We start from the raw sequence: 16,747 nt of genomic DNA on the forward strand, positions 1-16,747 counted from the left end.
TCATCTTATTGCTTATTACCTAGAAGAAGAGACTGACCCCACCTGGCTACAACCTCTTTTCAGGTGGTTTTAGAGAGCAGTAAGGTGTCCCCTGAGCCTCCTCTTCTCCAGGCTAAACAACCCCAGCTCCCTCAGCTGCTCCCCAGCTTCACTGCCCTTCTCTGGACACAATCCATGACCTCAGTGTCTTTCTCAAGAGCTCAAAAACCGAACACAGGGCTCAGGATGTGCCTTCACCAGGGCTGAGCACAGGGGATCACTGTCCTGGTCCTGATGGCCACATGGTTGCTGATGCAGGCCAGGATGCTGTTCACCATGTTATGCATTACACTCCTGGACTGCACAGATGACAGGTAAAGAAAGGAATGGTCATCATGACCACAGTTGTAACAAACTTCATTCTTTGGCAAGTAACAAAATTCTAGATGCTGCTCTAGTTTTTTTGACTGAACCAAATGCATTTTTCAAGCATTTATAAAGGCATCTGGTTTTCAGTACTGAAAATTAAAAGATACTCTACTGCAGATTCAAGAACCCCAACAAACATTTTAAAATAGTCTAAATAATGCAACTGGGATATATATTTAAAGGCCTGAAGGTCATTACCCATAGGGAAGCATGGGAAATACTGGAACATATCAATAAAAAGACTCCAGTGAACACTGCAGAAAAACACATCAAAAGGAATCGTGACTCCTAAATGGATATGGTATTTCCAGACCAAATATTTTTCTCCCTTGATAGCCTAGGATGTTAATTTGGAGTTGCAATTTCAGTAGGAAATGAGCAAACCTTGCTGTGTGACAGGTTTTGGTAACTTGTTGTTTGGACAGAAATTGATAAGCAGCAGTATCTTCCTGTGTGACAGAATAATCTCAACACCACCTGGTAACTTGTCCAACTAAAGAGTGGGCCAGAGCCAATCAGTACTGAGTAATTTCTTAACTTCTTTATAAAATGCATGACAATTGAGAGATATAAAGGAAGAGTATCAGTATAGGGAACTCCCAAAAGTAAGGCAAATCCACTTCTGTGAATGCTTCCAAGTTGTTTAGCACTCTACTTACTCTTTACATTCTTTGGACACATGAGGTGGCACTGTGTATTTGCAGTCCATTATCATAGTCAGAGTTTCACTGTCATTTGCTTCTTGGAATGGTGGTTGTCCACAGACTAACATGAAGAGGATGACCCCCAAACTCCATATATCTACAAATATAAAGTACATATTTAAAAAAACCAAACTGTTGAGGATACAGACATAATTACAATCCAACCCATGAAATATTCTTAAAATGCATATTGGGATGATTATTGCATTCTCCATTATGAGCATTACTTATGGAAATTGCAATTTCACTGAGTACAAAATACAGTAATTCTATTGCTTGACAGCTTTTACAGTTTTTGAAGGGGAAAAAACCCAAAATTCATTACTTCAAGGATGCATAAAAGTTTGAGATGCATTAACACTTTTGACAGCAGTGTTAGATAAAGCTGAAAATAATCTGGTCACTTAGAAGCAAGAATTCATTACCCTTTTGATAGCAAGTAGGCACAGGTTATTCAAGAGATTTGAATTCAAAGCGCATTCCTTTCCCAAGGACTTGCATCAACTGTTTTCTGTATTGTTTACATGGTACTCAGAATCACACTATCACTGGGCTGGAAGAGACCTTCAAGATCATTAAGTCCAACCCAATCCCTGACACCTCAACTAAACCATGGCACCAAGTGCCACATCCAGTCTTTTCCTAAACACATCCAGGGATGGTGACTCCACCACCTCCCCTGGCAGACCATTCCAATACTTTATCACTCTTAAAACTGTGTCCTCTCGTTCTGTCAGTTGCTGCCTGGAGAAAGAGACCAACCCCCACCTGACTCAATGAGGTAAGAAATTACAAAGAAAGTCACTTATTTCACTAAGACTGATTTTGCTTTGTTTTTCCTTCAGTGATGTTGTGTTGCTTTAAAACTTGGCACTTCCAATAGTAACTAAATTAGCTCATGTAAAACCAGCTTCTTATACCAATGGTACCACAAAGTGAGGAGTAGTGGGTTTGGGTGCTGAGGTTTTTTAAAAAATATCCAAACATAACAATTAACAGTGATTTCTACTACACTCTGGGACTCTTCTTGTTTCCTTCTAATTCCTGCTTGTGTAAAATAAACATTTAACAACTTTCTTGCTCCTCAGTGGAATAGCATACCAAAAGATGAAAAAGAAGCACTTTGGGGCATGAAGCCTTGTAGTTGGTATCTACTTAGTGTAATAGCTAATATTTAGTTCAAATCTTTATTAAGAGCCTGCCTAAGAGAAAATATTTCATGAGTGTCACTGCACTCAATAAAGGAAGCATAAATATTAAGAAATGCATCATACAGCAGAAAAATAAATAGCTTGCTCCAATATGTACTTAATAAAATCTCCATGATCTTAAACCTCAGCTACGACTCCATGCTCTGGGAATTTCAGCAGCAGTTTTGGGTCTTAAAACCTTAACACGTTACAGATCTGTACCCAGTAAAACCAAACAGCTGAGAAATGACTGGGCAGGCACCTCCCAAGGGAAGAAGGGAGTGCAGCCAGCAGTGATCTGGGACACAGAGCACACCAGCTTTTTCCTGGAAAGACCTGCAGGAGGGATCCACATAAGCTGCATCTTGTCCATTCGATATACTCAATGTGCATTTCATGCTGAAGCATGGCTACAATTTTACTTAATTAAGTAAATCACACAGATTCATCCCTAGAACAATTACTCATTTTGCTAGTTATGACCTATTCTTCTTATGGTTTAGCTGAAAGGGGAAGAGGAACACTACATGGTAATTTTCTTTAGAGTTCTAATTTGTTCTAAGTGTATACTATTAAACTCAGACAATTATTGGATTTCTGCTACGCTCACTCGAGCCTCAATCCTGTAGGTACTCAGCATTTTGAGGCTGGTGCACCATATCATTCATACCTGCAAATTCAGCATGACCATCACCATGTTTACAGATTCAATAAGTACTTTAGTAACTTGGATAACTTGATGCCAGAAAGGCAATGTTTAGGAATGCAGGACTTTAAAAGCCCTCACAAAACAGGGAGGTAGTTTCACCTAAAAGGTCCACCTTTAATTTTGTAAAGTTACTTGTTGTCTTCTGCTTGTTTAGTTTCCATGCAGCCAGAAAGTTTTGGTGTATTATCTATCTCCCATCACACAATAGATTACGTGAAGTTTTTGCAAGCACAAAAGACAGGTGAATTTATGCTTCTCTATGACCAGTCATCTTTTGGCTACCAATATCCTTCCTAGATTTTTAACTTGCCCAAGATCTATGTTGTGATTTGATCTATCCTAGTATTCTGTTCAATACTTCCCCACAACAGAATAGAATGATTCATGTGTCCTTTTAGCATGAAGTATTTTACAAGAGTTCACATAGTATTTATTAATACACACATTTGCTATAATAAAGCAATACATACTGGCTAAATATAAGCCAAGAGAAAAAGTTTTGATGAGGGGAGCAATCTAATTGAACTGCTAGTTAAAAATAAGCATAAAGAAAGTTTATACAGAAGGAAAAATATAGCAGTGTAAGAAATCAAGCTTAAAAACAGTAAAACAGTCCTGAGAAAAGGACAGCAATCAGAAAAAAGAAAAGAATTAAAGTTCCATGATATTGCCATATACCAAACTCTACCAGACCTCGAAGTTTCAACTGCATGGAGCAGATACTGAACGTATCTTTAAGTATTTTCCATTACAAGGTAGCCTCCTAATTTATTTTCTATTTTACACACATGGCTTCTTCTCTGAGCTATGCACTTTGATGCATTTCAATTTGAAAGGATACGTGTAATAACAGGTACTGTTTTAGTTTTCCAAAAGTTATTTAGATAAACATGTATGCACACTTACTTCATAAAAATAAAAAATAAAAAGCACTTTTTAGAAGGAAAATCCAACTGATTTTCTAAATTCAAAGAAAACCCCCAAACCACTATTGCTTGCCATTATGCTATGTCCATTAGACATCAACCTTTATGTTTTTACAAATAAAACAGTAATTACTGATTAGTCAGCACATAACAGAGAATTTTGGGTATTTTTTTTCCACTAGTTACTATATTTTGTAGTCTGTACCCATAGGTCTTTCCAGATAAGAAGAGCTGCAAATAGTAAAATGAGATCATTTTAACACAGCTGTATTAAAACAGAATAAAAACTCTGGTTAATAATGAAATATACATCATGCACTGAACTGCTACTGTATTTCATTATATCACTAATTCTGTTTAATATACAAATATACACAAAATATATAATAAAAGGGCATACTGTGTATGCAGAAAAAGTTTTTTAGAAACTAAAAATAGTGCTAAATACCATTTAACTGTGGCATATTATGTAGATATTCTTAGCCTCTCAGTGAAGAGCACTACAGCAGAAACAACTACACTTTACCTCACTCTTATAAACTACAGGCAAAGCTTCCTATTACACTTTTCTGATAAATGTGTACTTAGTGACCCTGCCAGCATAGCAGATGTTTATTCTTATGTGAGCAAGAAATAACACTGGACAGAAACAATTACATGGCTTTTCTTCTTAGCCTATTTTTACAGCTGTAGCTGTGAAAAGATAACTTCATTGCACCTACAGCCAAGGTGACTAAAATGACTCAGCTTGCAGTGTCATGGACAAAGCTGAGCAGCCTCAGCAAAACTTAAAAGTCTACTAATAACCAGGAAGCAAGAAAAGAGTGTGCCTGAGAAATCTAATCCACATATGACACTGAAAAATCACTGGGAGGCTTAGTGCAGACCTTGTTATGTCACAAGACAGATGTCATCTTAGCCACATCTTCACAAGCCCTGCAATACCGTATTATAGCAAGCCTCTCATTTCTGGAAGCAGAGCCATTTGGATGTCTGCAGGTGTACTAAGAGAACACATACAAGAGTTCTATCCTGCCCCTTCATATGCAAACTCTGCAAACAAGGGGTTGGTTCCTTGTCCCTCTTCTGTGCCACAGCTTAACCAGACCACATAAATTCTTTGCAACTCCTCATGCAATTAAAACCAACCAACCAGATGACTGATACAACACCACCTTTAACAAGGCTCTTGTTAACACAGCTGCACATCTTCCAGTCAAATTCAAAATTCAAAAATTTGAAAACATACTGCAAGAACTCTCAAATATATAGCTTTGTTCTCTAAATATACATCTTTTGTTCACCCATTTAATGTAATAATCACAGTTCATTTTGGAGAATTCTTCTATTCCAGAATAGTGTAATCTGGCTGAAAGATGCAGGATCTTTAAGCAGGGTTATCTTAGAGAAGTCAGTAAAGGATAATGAGAGGTTACTTTATTATAATGTATATTTGCCAAATTTTATTATTTCCCCAAGCAATACACAAAGTCATACACAACAGTATTCATTACCAGAGCTTTGTCCTGTCACAATCAGTGTCAGTGCCAGTTCTAGATTTGAGACCCTTAATTAAAGGAACACAAGGAAGAGAAGGGTTACAGAGCCCACCTTTAAAATGCAGATTCAAACAATAATTTATTTTTCACAATTTCAAGTTCTTTTCCTACTCTTAGTAACTAGCAATTAGCAGATGAAGGCTTTTTGGAAACTGCTTATTTCTGTCTTTCAAGGGTCATCTAATTTGCACTCTTTACAAAACTGATGAAAAAGCAGAAATTAGGCCCAACATGCTGCATGCATTTAGCATTCTTAATCACCTGCTAAACTTTAAGTTATTATAGTAAAGGAGGGCACAGTTCTATTCTGCAGTAACCAAAATCAACGTCTCTCAAAAGTCCTGTGAAGATCTCAAGACACAATTTAGCCTTTAAACTGGCTAACTTGAAATTGTCATTTCTATGACAAAGAATAAAATAGGAATAAAAGCAGTAGTAACTAGCTGCAGTAGAAAATATACTTTTTTTTGTTTTCCAAGTCATTAAATAATCAGAAAAGGATCATGAACCATGACAACCAGGGCTGTGTATATGCAACTTCCTTACATAATATGAAGTCACTGCCATAGAAACCAAATTACAACATTAGCTGTCTGTGCTACAGTTGTCTTGAACACAGGGTGGTCAAACATCTGTCACGTTCAAGTTTGCACACTGCACAAAGGAAATCCATATTCATGTGCTTCCCCATTTCATTGGTCACTGCTTCCTGAAGTTTGTGATTTATTCCTAAAATAAGTACTTAGGATTTCAGCAAGTTACAACTTAAGTGACACCTTCATACCTTCATATTCCCTCAAATTTCTACTGTTCCTCACAAGTCAGACATTTGTTACACTTTATATATGCTATATGAACTTGTGATTTTAAGCAATGAAAAATCCATACTCATTTTGGAAAAGACATACTTGCATTTACATACATAATGTAAATTGAGTCTACTTACTGAAGTTGTTTATTTCAGACCTTGATGGGAAAAGGGTTGATTTTTTTCCCTCCTAACTTAAATTTAGAACTGCTTAACAGTTGACAGTGTATATTGCTCAGCTGATAAGATGTATGTTTCTACAGAAAGTCTCCTTCTTCAAAAGTGACTAGTAATATTGTGTAAATTTAGCCAGGTTTTATAAATTTCTCTTCACATGATTTACTATAGCAGCTGAACATCATAGTTATTTTCTACCAGGAGCCACTTAAGCTAAAAGGAAACAAACCCACTTTTATGGAGATGACAGAAGTGTTTACATGTTTATTTTGCCCTTACAGAGGTATCAACAAACAGACAGTGGATAAATGAAGGGTGGAAATGGACCCCAATTTCCAGGATTATGGGCAGTTACTCTAACCACTGTGTTAAGGCACTGAAGAATGTTCCCCCTGCTGCAGCTACCTCTTCAGAGCAGATTTCATTAAGAAAGCCCAATCCATAGAAACCTGCTGAATACAAGCCTTAGAAGAGATTCAATACACCAGCACTTCAATACCTAGTTCTTGTATGCAAAGCTAAATAGGAAAAAAATCTATGTAAGATCATCAGTATCTCTGCACTCTGGGCATGCTCAGGGCTAGAGAGCAACTGGAGACCTGCAGACTGCTCTTTTGAGCTCAAGACACAAAAGCCCTGTTGTGAACTGCTTCATGTGGATTGAAGGGTGGAACGGTGATGGGTTCAGGAGAAGGTACAGGATAAGTGGCAAGCATGCTTGTTACAAGTTAGGATTCAAGAACCTGTTCACAGAATAGGCTGAGGGAAACTGAATGAACACTCAAACTATAGCACAGCTTCACATAATTGTCTGAAGAACCAAAACACAATTTAAGAGTAAAAATTCAAATTACAGGTGAAACACTGTAGAAAATGAGACTTCTACTAAAAATAGTGATAAAACATTATATACCACAGTACAAAAGATAAAAGCTGGTATCATACCACTGAATCATTTGAATGGTGCTTGTTGATATACTTGTGCTTCTAAAAGAGAGTAAGAGAAGTATTTCCACTCCTGTATAAGCTAAAAAGCTGCATCCCTTGCATAAAGTCAGTAGTGAGAAGGTAGAGAATAATTGTGAAAAAAGATTTCAGCATTTCTATATATCACAAGTATTTCTACACTGCCATGTGCAAAGACTACTGAAAAGTCTGGAATATGCTCAAACTGGACCAGTAAAATTTCAAGTGTAAGAGTAAAGAATAAGGATTACTTTTTCATAGATATTCAGTTTTTAGCTGATTTAACTATTCATGCATGCTTTAATTTTTAATGAAAAAGGCTTTGAATAAACTCCTATATTGACCTCTCCAGTTTTTGGAGATGCTACCATCTGTTAACCCAACTTCTTTTGTCTTTGTAAAATGGCACTTATTTTTCCCTTGCTGAAGGCTGCAGAAGAAAACATCCACAATCATGGCTAACATTTTTTAAATTAACATGCAGAACAGGTGTTTTTCTTTGTTTTAAAACACTAAAAATCCCATCAATATTATTATTAGTACACAGAGCAGACAAGAGAATGAAGGGAAATCTTTTCCTTTCCCTTCCTGTCCCTCCAAAAAAGAGCATAAATAGCAAATGGCATTTAGCAAATTATTTCCCTAATTAGCTTATCTGTCTGGTGAAACAGTCTGTTCTAAGTTATTTCACTTGACTAAGACACAATCATCAGTAACTAAGTCTTATCTTCAGAAGTGATTCCTATTTTCATTCAATCTGGCAACTAGTACTCATACTCTGGAAGCCCCAACATAAGGAGGACATGGAGCTGCTACAGTGAGTCCAGAGAAGGCCATGAAGATGATCAGAGGGCTGGAGCACCTCTCCTGTGGAGACAGGCTGAGAGAGTTGGGGTAGCTTAGCATGGGAAAGAGAAGGTTCTGGGGAGACAAGAGAGCTGGAGAGGGACTTTTCACATGGGCATGGAGTGACAGGACAAAGGCTGATGATGGCTTTAAACAGAGAGGGCAAGTTTACATTGGATATTTGGAAGAAATCCATCAAGGTGGTGAGGCACAGGCTGTCCAGAGAAGTTATGGATGCCCCATTCACTGTCAGTGCTCAAGGGCAGGTTGGATGGGGCTCTGAGCAACCTGGTCTAGTGAGAGATTCCCTGCCTACAGCAAAGGGTTGGGAATACATGTCCTTAAGGTTCCTTCCAACTCAAACCATTCTATGATTTCATGATTTTTCCCTGAAGTCCATAGCATGGGTTTTGCTGGTTGAGTAAAACCACTAAAATAAAAACAACTGGTTTTTGTTAGTTACTAATACATCTCAAGTTTCAGTAAGAGTATTTTAACAGAAAACACCACCATTGAAAGGTCTTACTGAACACATGTCTTCCTTTATTCCAAAACAGCCTGTTTTACTCCAAATCATCAGTTCTGCATTTAAAAATACATTCTATCTCCTTTGATGTATGTTGCTTAGCCACAAAAAGTTACTGAATCTATATTAAAAAAAACAAACTAAACTAACATTTTCTGCATGAATTCCAATACTACTGCTCCAGAAAATAATTAGCCAGAATAAAACCCAATATTAATTAGTTAAAAATAAAAGAAAGTTTCCTTCTTTATAAAATATGTTCTCAAAATCATTGGACATATCAAAGTCTATACACATGTTATTGCTATTGCACATGTTTCACTGCAATGACTGGGTTTTTGAAGTATATAATTTATATTATCTTTATATAGATAAAGATAATTTAAAGATAATTTTTAAAGATAATAAATTATCTTTAGTATATAAAGATAATTTGCTTCTGGTATCTTAAAAATTCTTCTTGATTTTGGATGGACTATCTTTTCATACATTTTAGCTATATAATGCATAACTTGCACTTTATTTAGAAAAAATTAACATCTGAATACAGCTTTACACATGAATGCAAAACTTGGGTGTCTGGTTTATAACTAGGTAGTACACCACTGATTTTGGTCCCACCAGATCTGTGTTGCCAAATTAGTCAGCCATGGGCTGGAAATAATTAATCTGAGTACTTGTTGGAAAGATACATGAAATTAAGCTTCCTGGCTGTGGAGATGTATTCATCATAACGAAACCTTGCGGCACAACAGCAGCTTGAAATACTATGAAACCAGTTCTCTCATGAACACAGCAACATGACTGTATCCCTGTATTTAAATTACAGTTTAGCTGATATAGCAGTAACTGAAGCCTATCTTGACAGCTTCTCTGTAGTTTCACTTGGATAAATTATTCTTTGCTTCACTCAGCAGTTTACTGGTGAATGCATGGAAACTTCTGCATAAAGTAATCCAGAACAGAACATAAATTATACTTCATAAATATTAGCTTCTCAGATTTACTGAGAAGTTATCAAGGATCACAGATTCCTATTGTTCAGTGCAGCCCCATCACAACAAAGCTTCACTTCTGAATGCAAGGCTCCAATACTTGCTATGTAACATCCTCAATTTTAAGCACTAAAAATAGTTTCTGGTCAGTACAGTAATTAGATTGATGGGAAAAAAAAAAAAAGAACCAAAGGATAGCATACTGCATGAAAACTGAACTCCCATTTCATTAAAAATAAACTTCACTGTTTGCATGCAATTTGACACAGAACAGAAACAGTTTGTTATCCTCAAGACTCCGACTTTCTGAAAGTGTTCTACAACCAATTCTTTCATTTGCCCTTTCTAAAAAGTATAAAAAGTTAATTTCTGATTTGACTCAGTTTTTTCAGCAGCATGAGATACAAAGCAAAGTGAAGGCAGAAAAGCCTGGCCACTAACTGTCTTCTCAGTACACTAGAGAAGACAGCAGGACAAAATACACCTAGTACTCACATCAATTCCTTCTGTTTTGCTTCAAAAAACATTTGAAGCCAAGAACTAGTGTACAATTCTCCTAAAAATAGACTGGCAATGATGATGAATTTCAGTCAAAATAGTTTCTCTTACACAGAAGGTGGAAAGTAATTGAGCCAGGCAGAGCTGATATTACCTGAACTTGCTAACTCAAGAGACAGATCCTACCACTCTCCCCCAGAGCTCTACTCCAAGCTCCATATTTCTTCACTTCCTGTGCACCACCTTTTCCACTCAATCCTAAGGGAACAAACAGCTCTGCTAACCTGGCAAAAGTTAAGCCTGCAGAGAGCAGCTTTTCTGTCAGTTTTTGGCTTTCTAACAGTTTTCTATCAAGTTTGCTGATAAAAGTCAGTTCATCAAAGGGCCAGCCATGCAGCAGAGTGCAGCAGAGGAGAAGGGGTAGCTCTGCACTGATGCAAGCAAAACAAAAGGGGAGGCACACCTTATACCAGAAGCAGCCAAGTATTACACTTTCAGCACCCTTCCAGCCTCAAGCTCATTCCATAGCGTCTCTAAGTATAAATGGTCTGAAGTGCTGAAATACAACAATAAAAAGGGAGCTTTTCTAAACCAAACAAGCAGAGAAATGCTTCTAATTTCTGAGAACTTGCCTATAATCTGATTTTGAGCATACTGAAACTCCAAAATGCTGCCAGGTATGCTCAGTTATTCAATATTGTTTGTTATCTGCAAATATCTTAGAACCTTATTTTTTTAATACCAGTCAGTCAAATCTTATATTCAGTGGTTTTTTTTAGTTCAAAAGGTTACTGTATATAGCCACTGGGCACAGGTTGACATTAGTCATTCAGTTTGACTGAACATCCAGGAACATCCAAACCAGCTCCACACAGGCCAGACAGGGTCACTGGGGCTAGCTGGCTATGCTCAAGCACCCTGTGAACGTGGCTGAAGCTTTGAAACACTAACCACACTCCAGCAACACTATGATAAAGTAAAAAGCCCTTGCAAATGCTTGATGCAAAAAGGAAAAAAAAGAATTTGGGTTCATTCCAACAGACACAAAGTGGATCTAAAAGCAGTGTATCACCATCTCAAGAAAGCAGAGTGTATGTATAACAAGGCCCCTGTTTCCTTCTGTAATCAAACATATATGACTAGGTAATGAATACGTAGTTTTACCATACTGACAGAAGATATCCAGGTCTGAGTTGTGCAAGCCCCTATCCAACTACTAAACCAGCAGAAGTTATCTGCAACTTCAGGGCAGCAGCAAGTTGCATTTGGACTACAAAGTATCAGTTGAGTAGCACTGAGCTACAGTAGCCAAAATATTCTTGTTAGTCATGTCTTTTATGAGGAACATCTTGCCACCATTCTCTTTGTGTTCCTGTGATGACAAGCTGCAATGCTAAGTAACTGTGATGGTAACTACAATGTTATCTGTGCATTACAGTACTTTTCTAAAGGCCAGTGCTCAACTGTTCTAAATATACAAAATCTCAATGCTACAATCTGAATTTGCCCATCTTTGATCCCCAGAAGAATGAATTTACTCTGCAAATGTTTCCATGCATTTGTAAAATACCCAGCTACAATAACATGAACTTATCACAAATGTCTGTGTCTTACCGTAGCCTACACAGCTCTTCACACTTTGCAGAGATGCCAAGCAGTTAAAATAGAACCTGCCCTCCTCTGAAAGAATCAACTAATCTAAAAAATTCCAACTAAATTTTATCACCTAGGAAAGAGGCAATTTCTATTTATTAATGATCCAATATCTGTTGATGCTGGTAGAGCAAAAGGAAGAGTACTACCAGAAGCACACTGTTCTTTCTCATCTTTAGTTATCAACTTTTAAGTACTGATGGAGCTCATGGTATCACACCACTGCTCTAGACAGAACTCTGATCTAAAGTAGCACGTCCATTGATTTAGGAAATGAACTTTATGCCCAGCAACAGTCCTCTCACTTTCCTCTGATTGGAACAAATTTTAATTAAGTATGAAAAAAACACAGGAAATTAGAAGCAACAGAACTTCACATTATCTAACTCACTCAGCTTTTTGACAAGCCCTGGGAACATATGATCATTGCCCAATATTCCTCTTGCATCATTATAACTACAGCTTTAAACACAAAAAGAAATGAGAGGCCTAAATTAACTAGGCTCTTTTCAAGTGTGCAAACTTTTAAGTGACATCACAAAGGGCAGATTAATCCCTCAACTTGCTGAAAGAGTTGTTTTCAAAAATCAAGCTTTTCTATTCTTTTTATTAAGCATATAACTTAATAAAGACTTGCCCTAAATATTTCAGTTGTTTTTTGAAAGAAAATGTAAATTATCTTCCTTTATAAACTCATTCTAATATTATTCATATGAGATCCAAAAGCCACATTTGAGGCAAACTCTCTGGCCAAAAAAACCCATCATACACTCTGATCAGTTTTTCTTCCAATAATTTTTGCAACAATTTTGCATAAATAAAAACAGGCGTGGGGTTTTAAAAACACAATGAAGGCAAAGGTCCTTTAATATGCACAGAGTGTAAGCAGGGGAATCCATTTCAATTTATCATTTTAGTAAATTGAGTTGGATTTCAAGTGGTCAGATGCTCACAAGGGGGCATGACCATGTCACTGCACTGGGGAAAGCATGACCTCCTTTTTACTAAGGAATAAGTTTTTAGATTAGTTCAGCTGTAATGTAATTTCATCCTAAGTGGTGGAAGGATCTTTGCCATTGTCAGTCACTATTATTGCAATATTAATAGCCCCATTCAGCTGACAGCTGAATGAGTTCACAGCACTCCATCACTATTTCAAGCCATATATACACACCTTGCACATTACTCGCATCACAATGTAACTGATGAAATTTCTTTCTTGAAAATTTCTTTCTTGAAAATTTCTACTTTTGAATTTATACAAGCTCATCTTAGCATGCAAGTTTATCTTTCAAGTTTGAGAAAGCTTTGCAGAAGCTCATTTCTCAGTTACATAATTACAATTTTAGTGGTAGATTTCCTAAACTTACATTTAAGATTTCTTTTTGGGGAAAAGGGGCTTCAAAGAAGGCCCTATATTCCCCCCGCAATGATCTTTGTATTTAAAATACATAAATCATATTTAGAAAATTTGTATAGTGTATCTTACCTTTTTACCCATAGTTAGAAAAGGAAAATCCAGACCCTTCAAGGTCATCATCTTACTGGAATCTTATAGTAAATTTTGTTATTTTTACTCTGGTAAGTGACAGTACTTCAGAAAGATTTTGTAGTGCATTACAAAGTGATGAAAAATATGCTACTACAATGTTAGAATATAAGCACTGCAATTGCTCAACTAGGATAGAAGTTTTAAGTATCCAGTAGCTGTGACAGCATATTGGGGAAATAACTATTTAAATATTCTCAGAACTAGAAGATAATTGGCATCTTTTGACACTAGTTAAAAGAATTTACATTTTTCCTAATTTTTCTACTGTTCACATCAATCATGTTAATGTGATACACACCATATTAACCAGACCTTCCCCTCTCTGAATCCATTCAAAAATCTTCTTTTAGCACTACTCAGAAGTTTACCTCCCTAATTGTTTACAAAGTCCTCTAACAAACATTTTTACATTTATCATTAAGAGGTCCAAAGCATGATTTGTTAACTATATAATTCAATTTGGACCATCTGGTCATAGTGCTCCAAATTCCCCTTCCCCCATTAATCTCCACACACCTCCTTTTCCCCAAGCATCTTCAACTGGGCAGCAATATCAAAACCTAATTTTTTGCTTATCCTCCAAAATTTGACTACTACTCCATTTTTCAAGAAATAATTCAGAGAAGGCATTGTACAGAATAATTAACAAATGCACTTTTCCATCTAGTTTTGAAGGCCACTGCTGTCAGTTATACTCATGCTGCAGGAAATTCTCAAAAGGAGGTAAGAGAACATAGAAAAACTCAGGAGTTAGGAGCTCTAGTTTGCCACTAATAAAACCAGAACCAACTCATCTGAATCATCTGACTCCGAACAGAAATAATTTTGTAAAGTATCACTGTAGCATCAATTTGCAAACTCAGAAGTAACAAAGATCCAAAATTCCTAATTATAGCACACTTGGGAAAGTACTTCAAGTCTGGAAAGCCCAGAGTACAATACCTATTCAAAGACAGAAGCCACAAAGTGTTATTCAAATGTTTAGGCAAAGAACCAAAATATTTTACCTAATAGCTAAAAATATTTATGTTTAAAAATAATACAAGAATTGTAGTTCAACAGTGTGCCTGTCAGCACACAAAATTAGCTGATTGTTCACCTCAAGTAAATTAGCAAAAGCCTGGACAACTCTGCCTTAATTTAAACCATCACTACAGCCACTACTATAAAACACAACAAAACACACAGAGCCATGTACAGTCATAATGGGTGCTACAACACCCATGAAAGTATCAGATACTGATAAAAACAAGAGGCATGTTGACTATCAAAAGCTATTCTTCACGCACCATTTGCAATTATATGTGCCTTCACCTGTTGGGGAAGTGAGTTGTACCTCAACTAACAGCCATCTGTATGACTACAGGAGAATATTCAGTGACCCCATCAATGTTTACAGCTATTCTAAAAAGACTAAATTACTTCTACTACAATAAGCAGTAGACCTAAGAGAGACAGTAAGAAATTTACATGTAGCAATCCACCCTGCACACTCCACTTTGCAGCTAGAAACATGAAGACTCATTTACACATTACTATTTCTTTTACCTTTTACACAATCAAGAGCAACTGGGAACTCATCCACTACTTTTGGTTCTCAGACACTGAAAGGGCAGAGGTGGGATAGAGGGAGTTCAAGCTTTCTTTACCTTAACTCCCTGTCTCCTCCTTTGATAGCTGAGTTAGTACTTGGTACACATGGCTTCCCACCACCTTGCAGCAGAACATGTAAGCAGCCTGGGCTCACAATGCTATTCTTACATGGCTAAATTGAGCAAAGTCACTCGTGGTTGGGTGCAAGGGAGTGTGGGGAGTCTTGCTAAAAATAAATTTGGAACAGGCAACTCTTCAGAAAAGAAGATGGGTTCTCTCTGAGTATTTAGAAATATACCCATTGCATCCACATTATTATTAATTTTTAAAAAATTACAATGTATACAATTGCATCATTTCATACAAAAAGAACTTTTAAGCATTTTTGAGAATGTTTGAGTATCTCCTTCAAAGAGAGCTGCTCCAGCATGACCTCATCCACAGCTCTTCCAGGTTATACTACTTCTTGCCAATTAGCTGCCTTCCATATTAGACATTATCTTGAAACAGAACAGAGGTACAAGATCATGGTATTTAAGTTTATAGATTACATGCTGAATTCAAAGCAGACATACATACCCACTGCTGGTGCATCATATTCATCCCCAAGTAAAATTTCAGGAGCAGAATAGGCAAGAGATCCACAGCTTGTGGTGAGCTTCTTTCCAGGCTGAAATTTGTTGCTGAAGCCAAAATCAGTCAATTTCACAAGTCCTTGTTTTTCAAAGAAAACCACATTCTCTGGTTTTAAGTCTCTATGAACTACATGCAGTTTATGGCAGTAGGATATAGCATGAACTATTTGAGCAAAGTATTTTTTTGCCAAATCCTCATTGAGACCTTCCTCATGTTTCATGATGTAATCAAACATATCTCCGCCATCCCCTAGCTCTAAGATGAGATAAAGCTTTGTCTGGGTGTCAATCACTTCATACAGCCGCACAATGTTGGGGTGCTGCACTAATTTCATGCACCTGACTTCTTGAAAAAGATGTCCAGTGGCAAGAGTGTCCAGTTTGGTCTTGTCAATGACTTTTACTGCTACTTTTTCACCTGTAAAGACATGCCGAGCAAGTTTGACCACAGCAAAATGGCCTCTGCCCAAAGTTTTATCCAAGTCATACAATCCTGCAATTTTTCCATCATATCCTCGTTTGAAGCCTGCCATTCTGTTTCAGAAGATGAAATAATATTTAAGCTCTTTGGAAATGTGGTATTTTCATATAAGAGTATCTGATGCAAATAAATAGTCCATAATCACTGCCAAGCATACCTAAAAACAAAGAGACAAGATTATATACTTGTATAAAAGCAAGCAAAATTATTATCCTGTAATTACCCCAAGTTACATTAGCACATTACTACAGATTATTTATGAAATAATCTTCAGAAATCTTTGCAAAGGATTTAATAAGGCAGGTTGTGCTAACTTGCAGATTTCTGACATCACATTATCAGTATGCTTGAAGAGAGTTTTAACACTTCAATAATGAAAATTTATCACAAATTCAGTGGCCTTCATTGTCTTGAGTCAGAAATCTTTCAAGCAGCACTTGAAATCGGTGTTATAAAGACTGTTAAAACTGGCAAAGCTGAAATCTGTAACTTTTCCAGATATGCTATAAAACAGCTGGGCA

At 36.8% G+C, this 16,747-nt stretch overlaps 1 protein-coding gene across 2 annotated transcripts in view; it reads right to left on the reverse strand.

The window, feature by feature from the left end:
- Positions 1-16,747, reverse strand: part of SNRK (SNF related kinase) — a 40,045-nt gene that overhangs the window by 11,588 nt on the left and 11,710 nt on the right. For both annotated transcript variants that reach the window (XM_030231229.2, XM_009086154.4), the window contains exons 3-4: positions 15,690-16,383; positions 1,068-1,209 (exon numbers count right to left, since the gene is read on the reverse strand). In XM_030231229.2, the coding sequence (XP_030087089.1) occupies positions 1,068-1,209; positions 15,690-16,278 (731 nt within the window). In that variant the 5' untranslated portion in view covers positions 16,279-16,383. The remainder of the gene's footprint in view (positions 1-1,067; positions 1,210-15,689; positions 16,384-16,747) is intronic.

The sequence above is a fragment of the Serinus canaria genome, chromosome 2, assembly GCF_022539315.1.
Source record: "Serinus canaria isolate serCan28SL12 chromosome 2, serCan2020, whole genome shotgun sequence".
NCBI classification, from domain to species: domain Eukaryota; kingdom Metazoa; phylum Chordata; class Aves; order Passeriformes; family Fringillidae; genus Serinus; species Serinus canaria.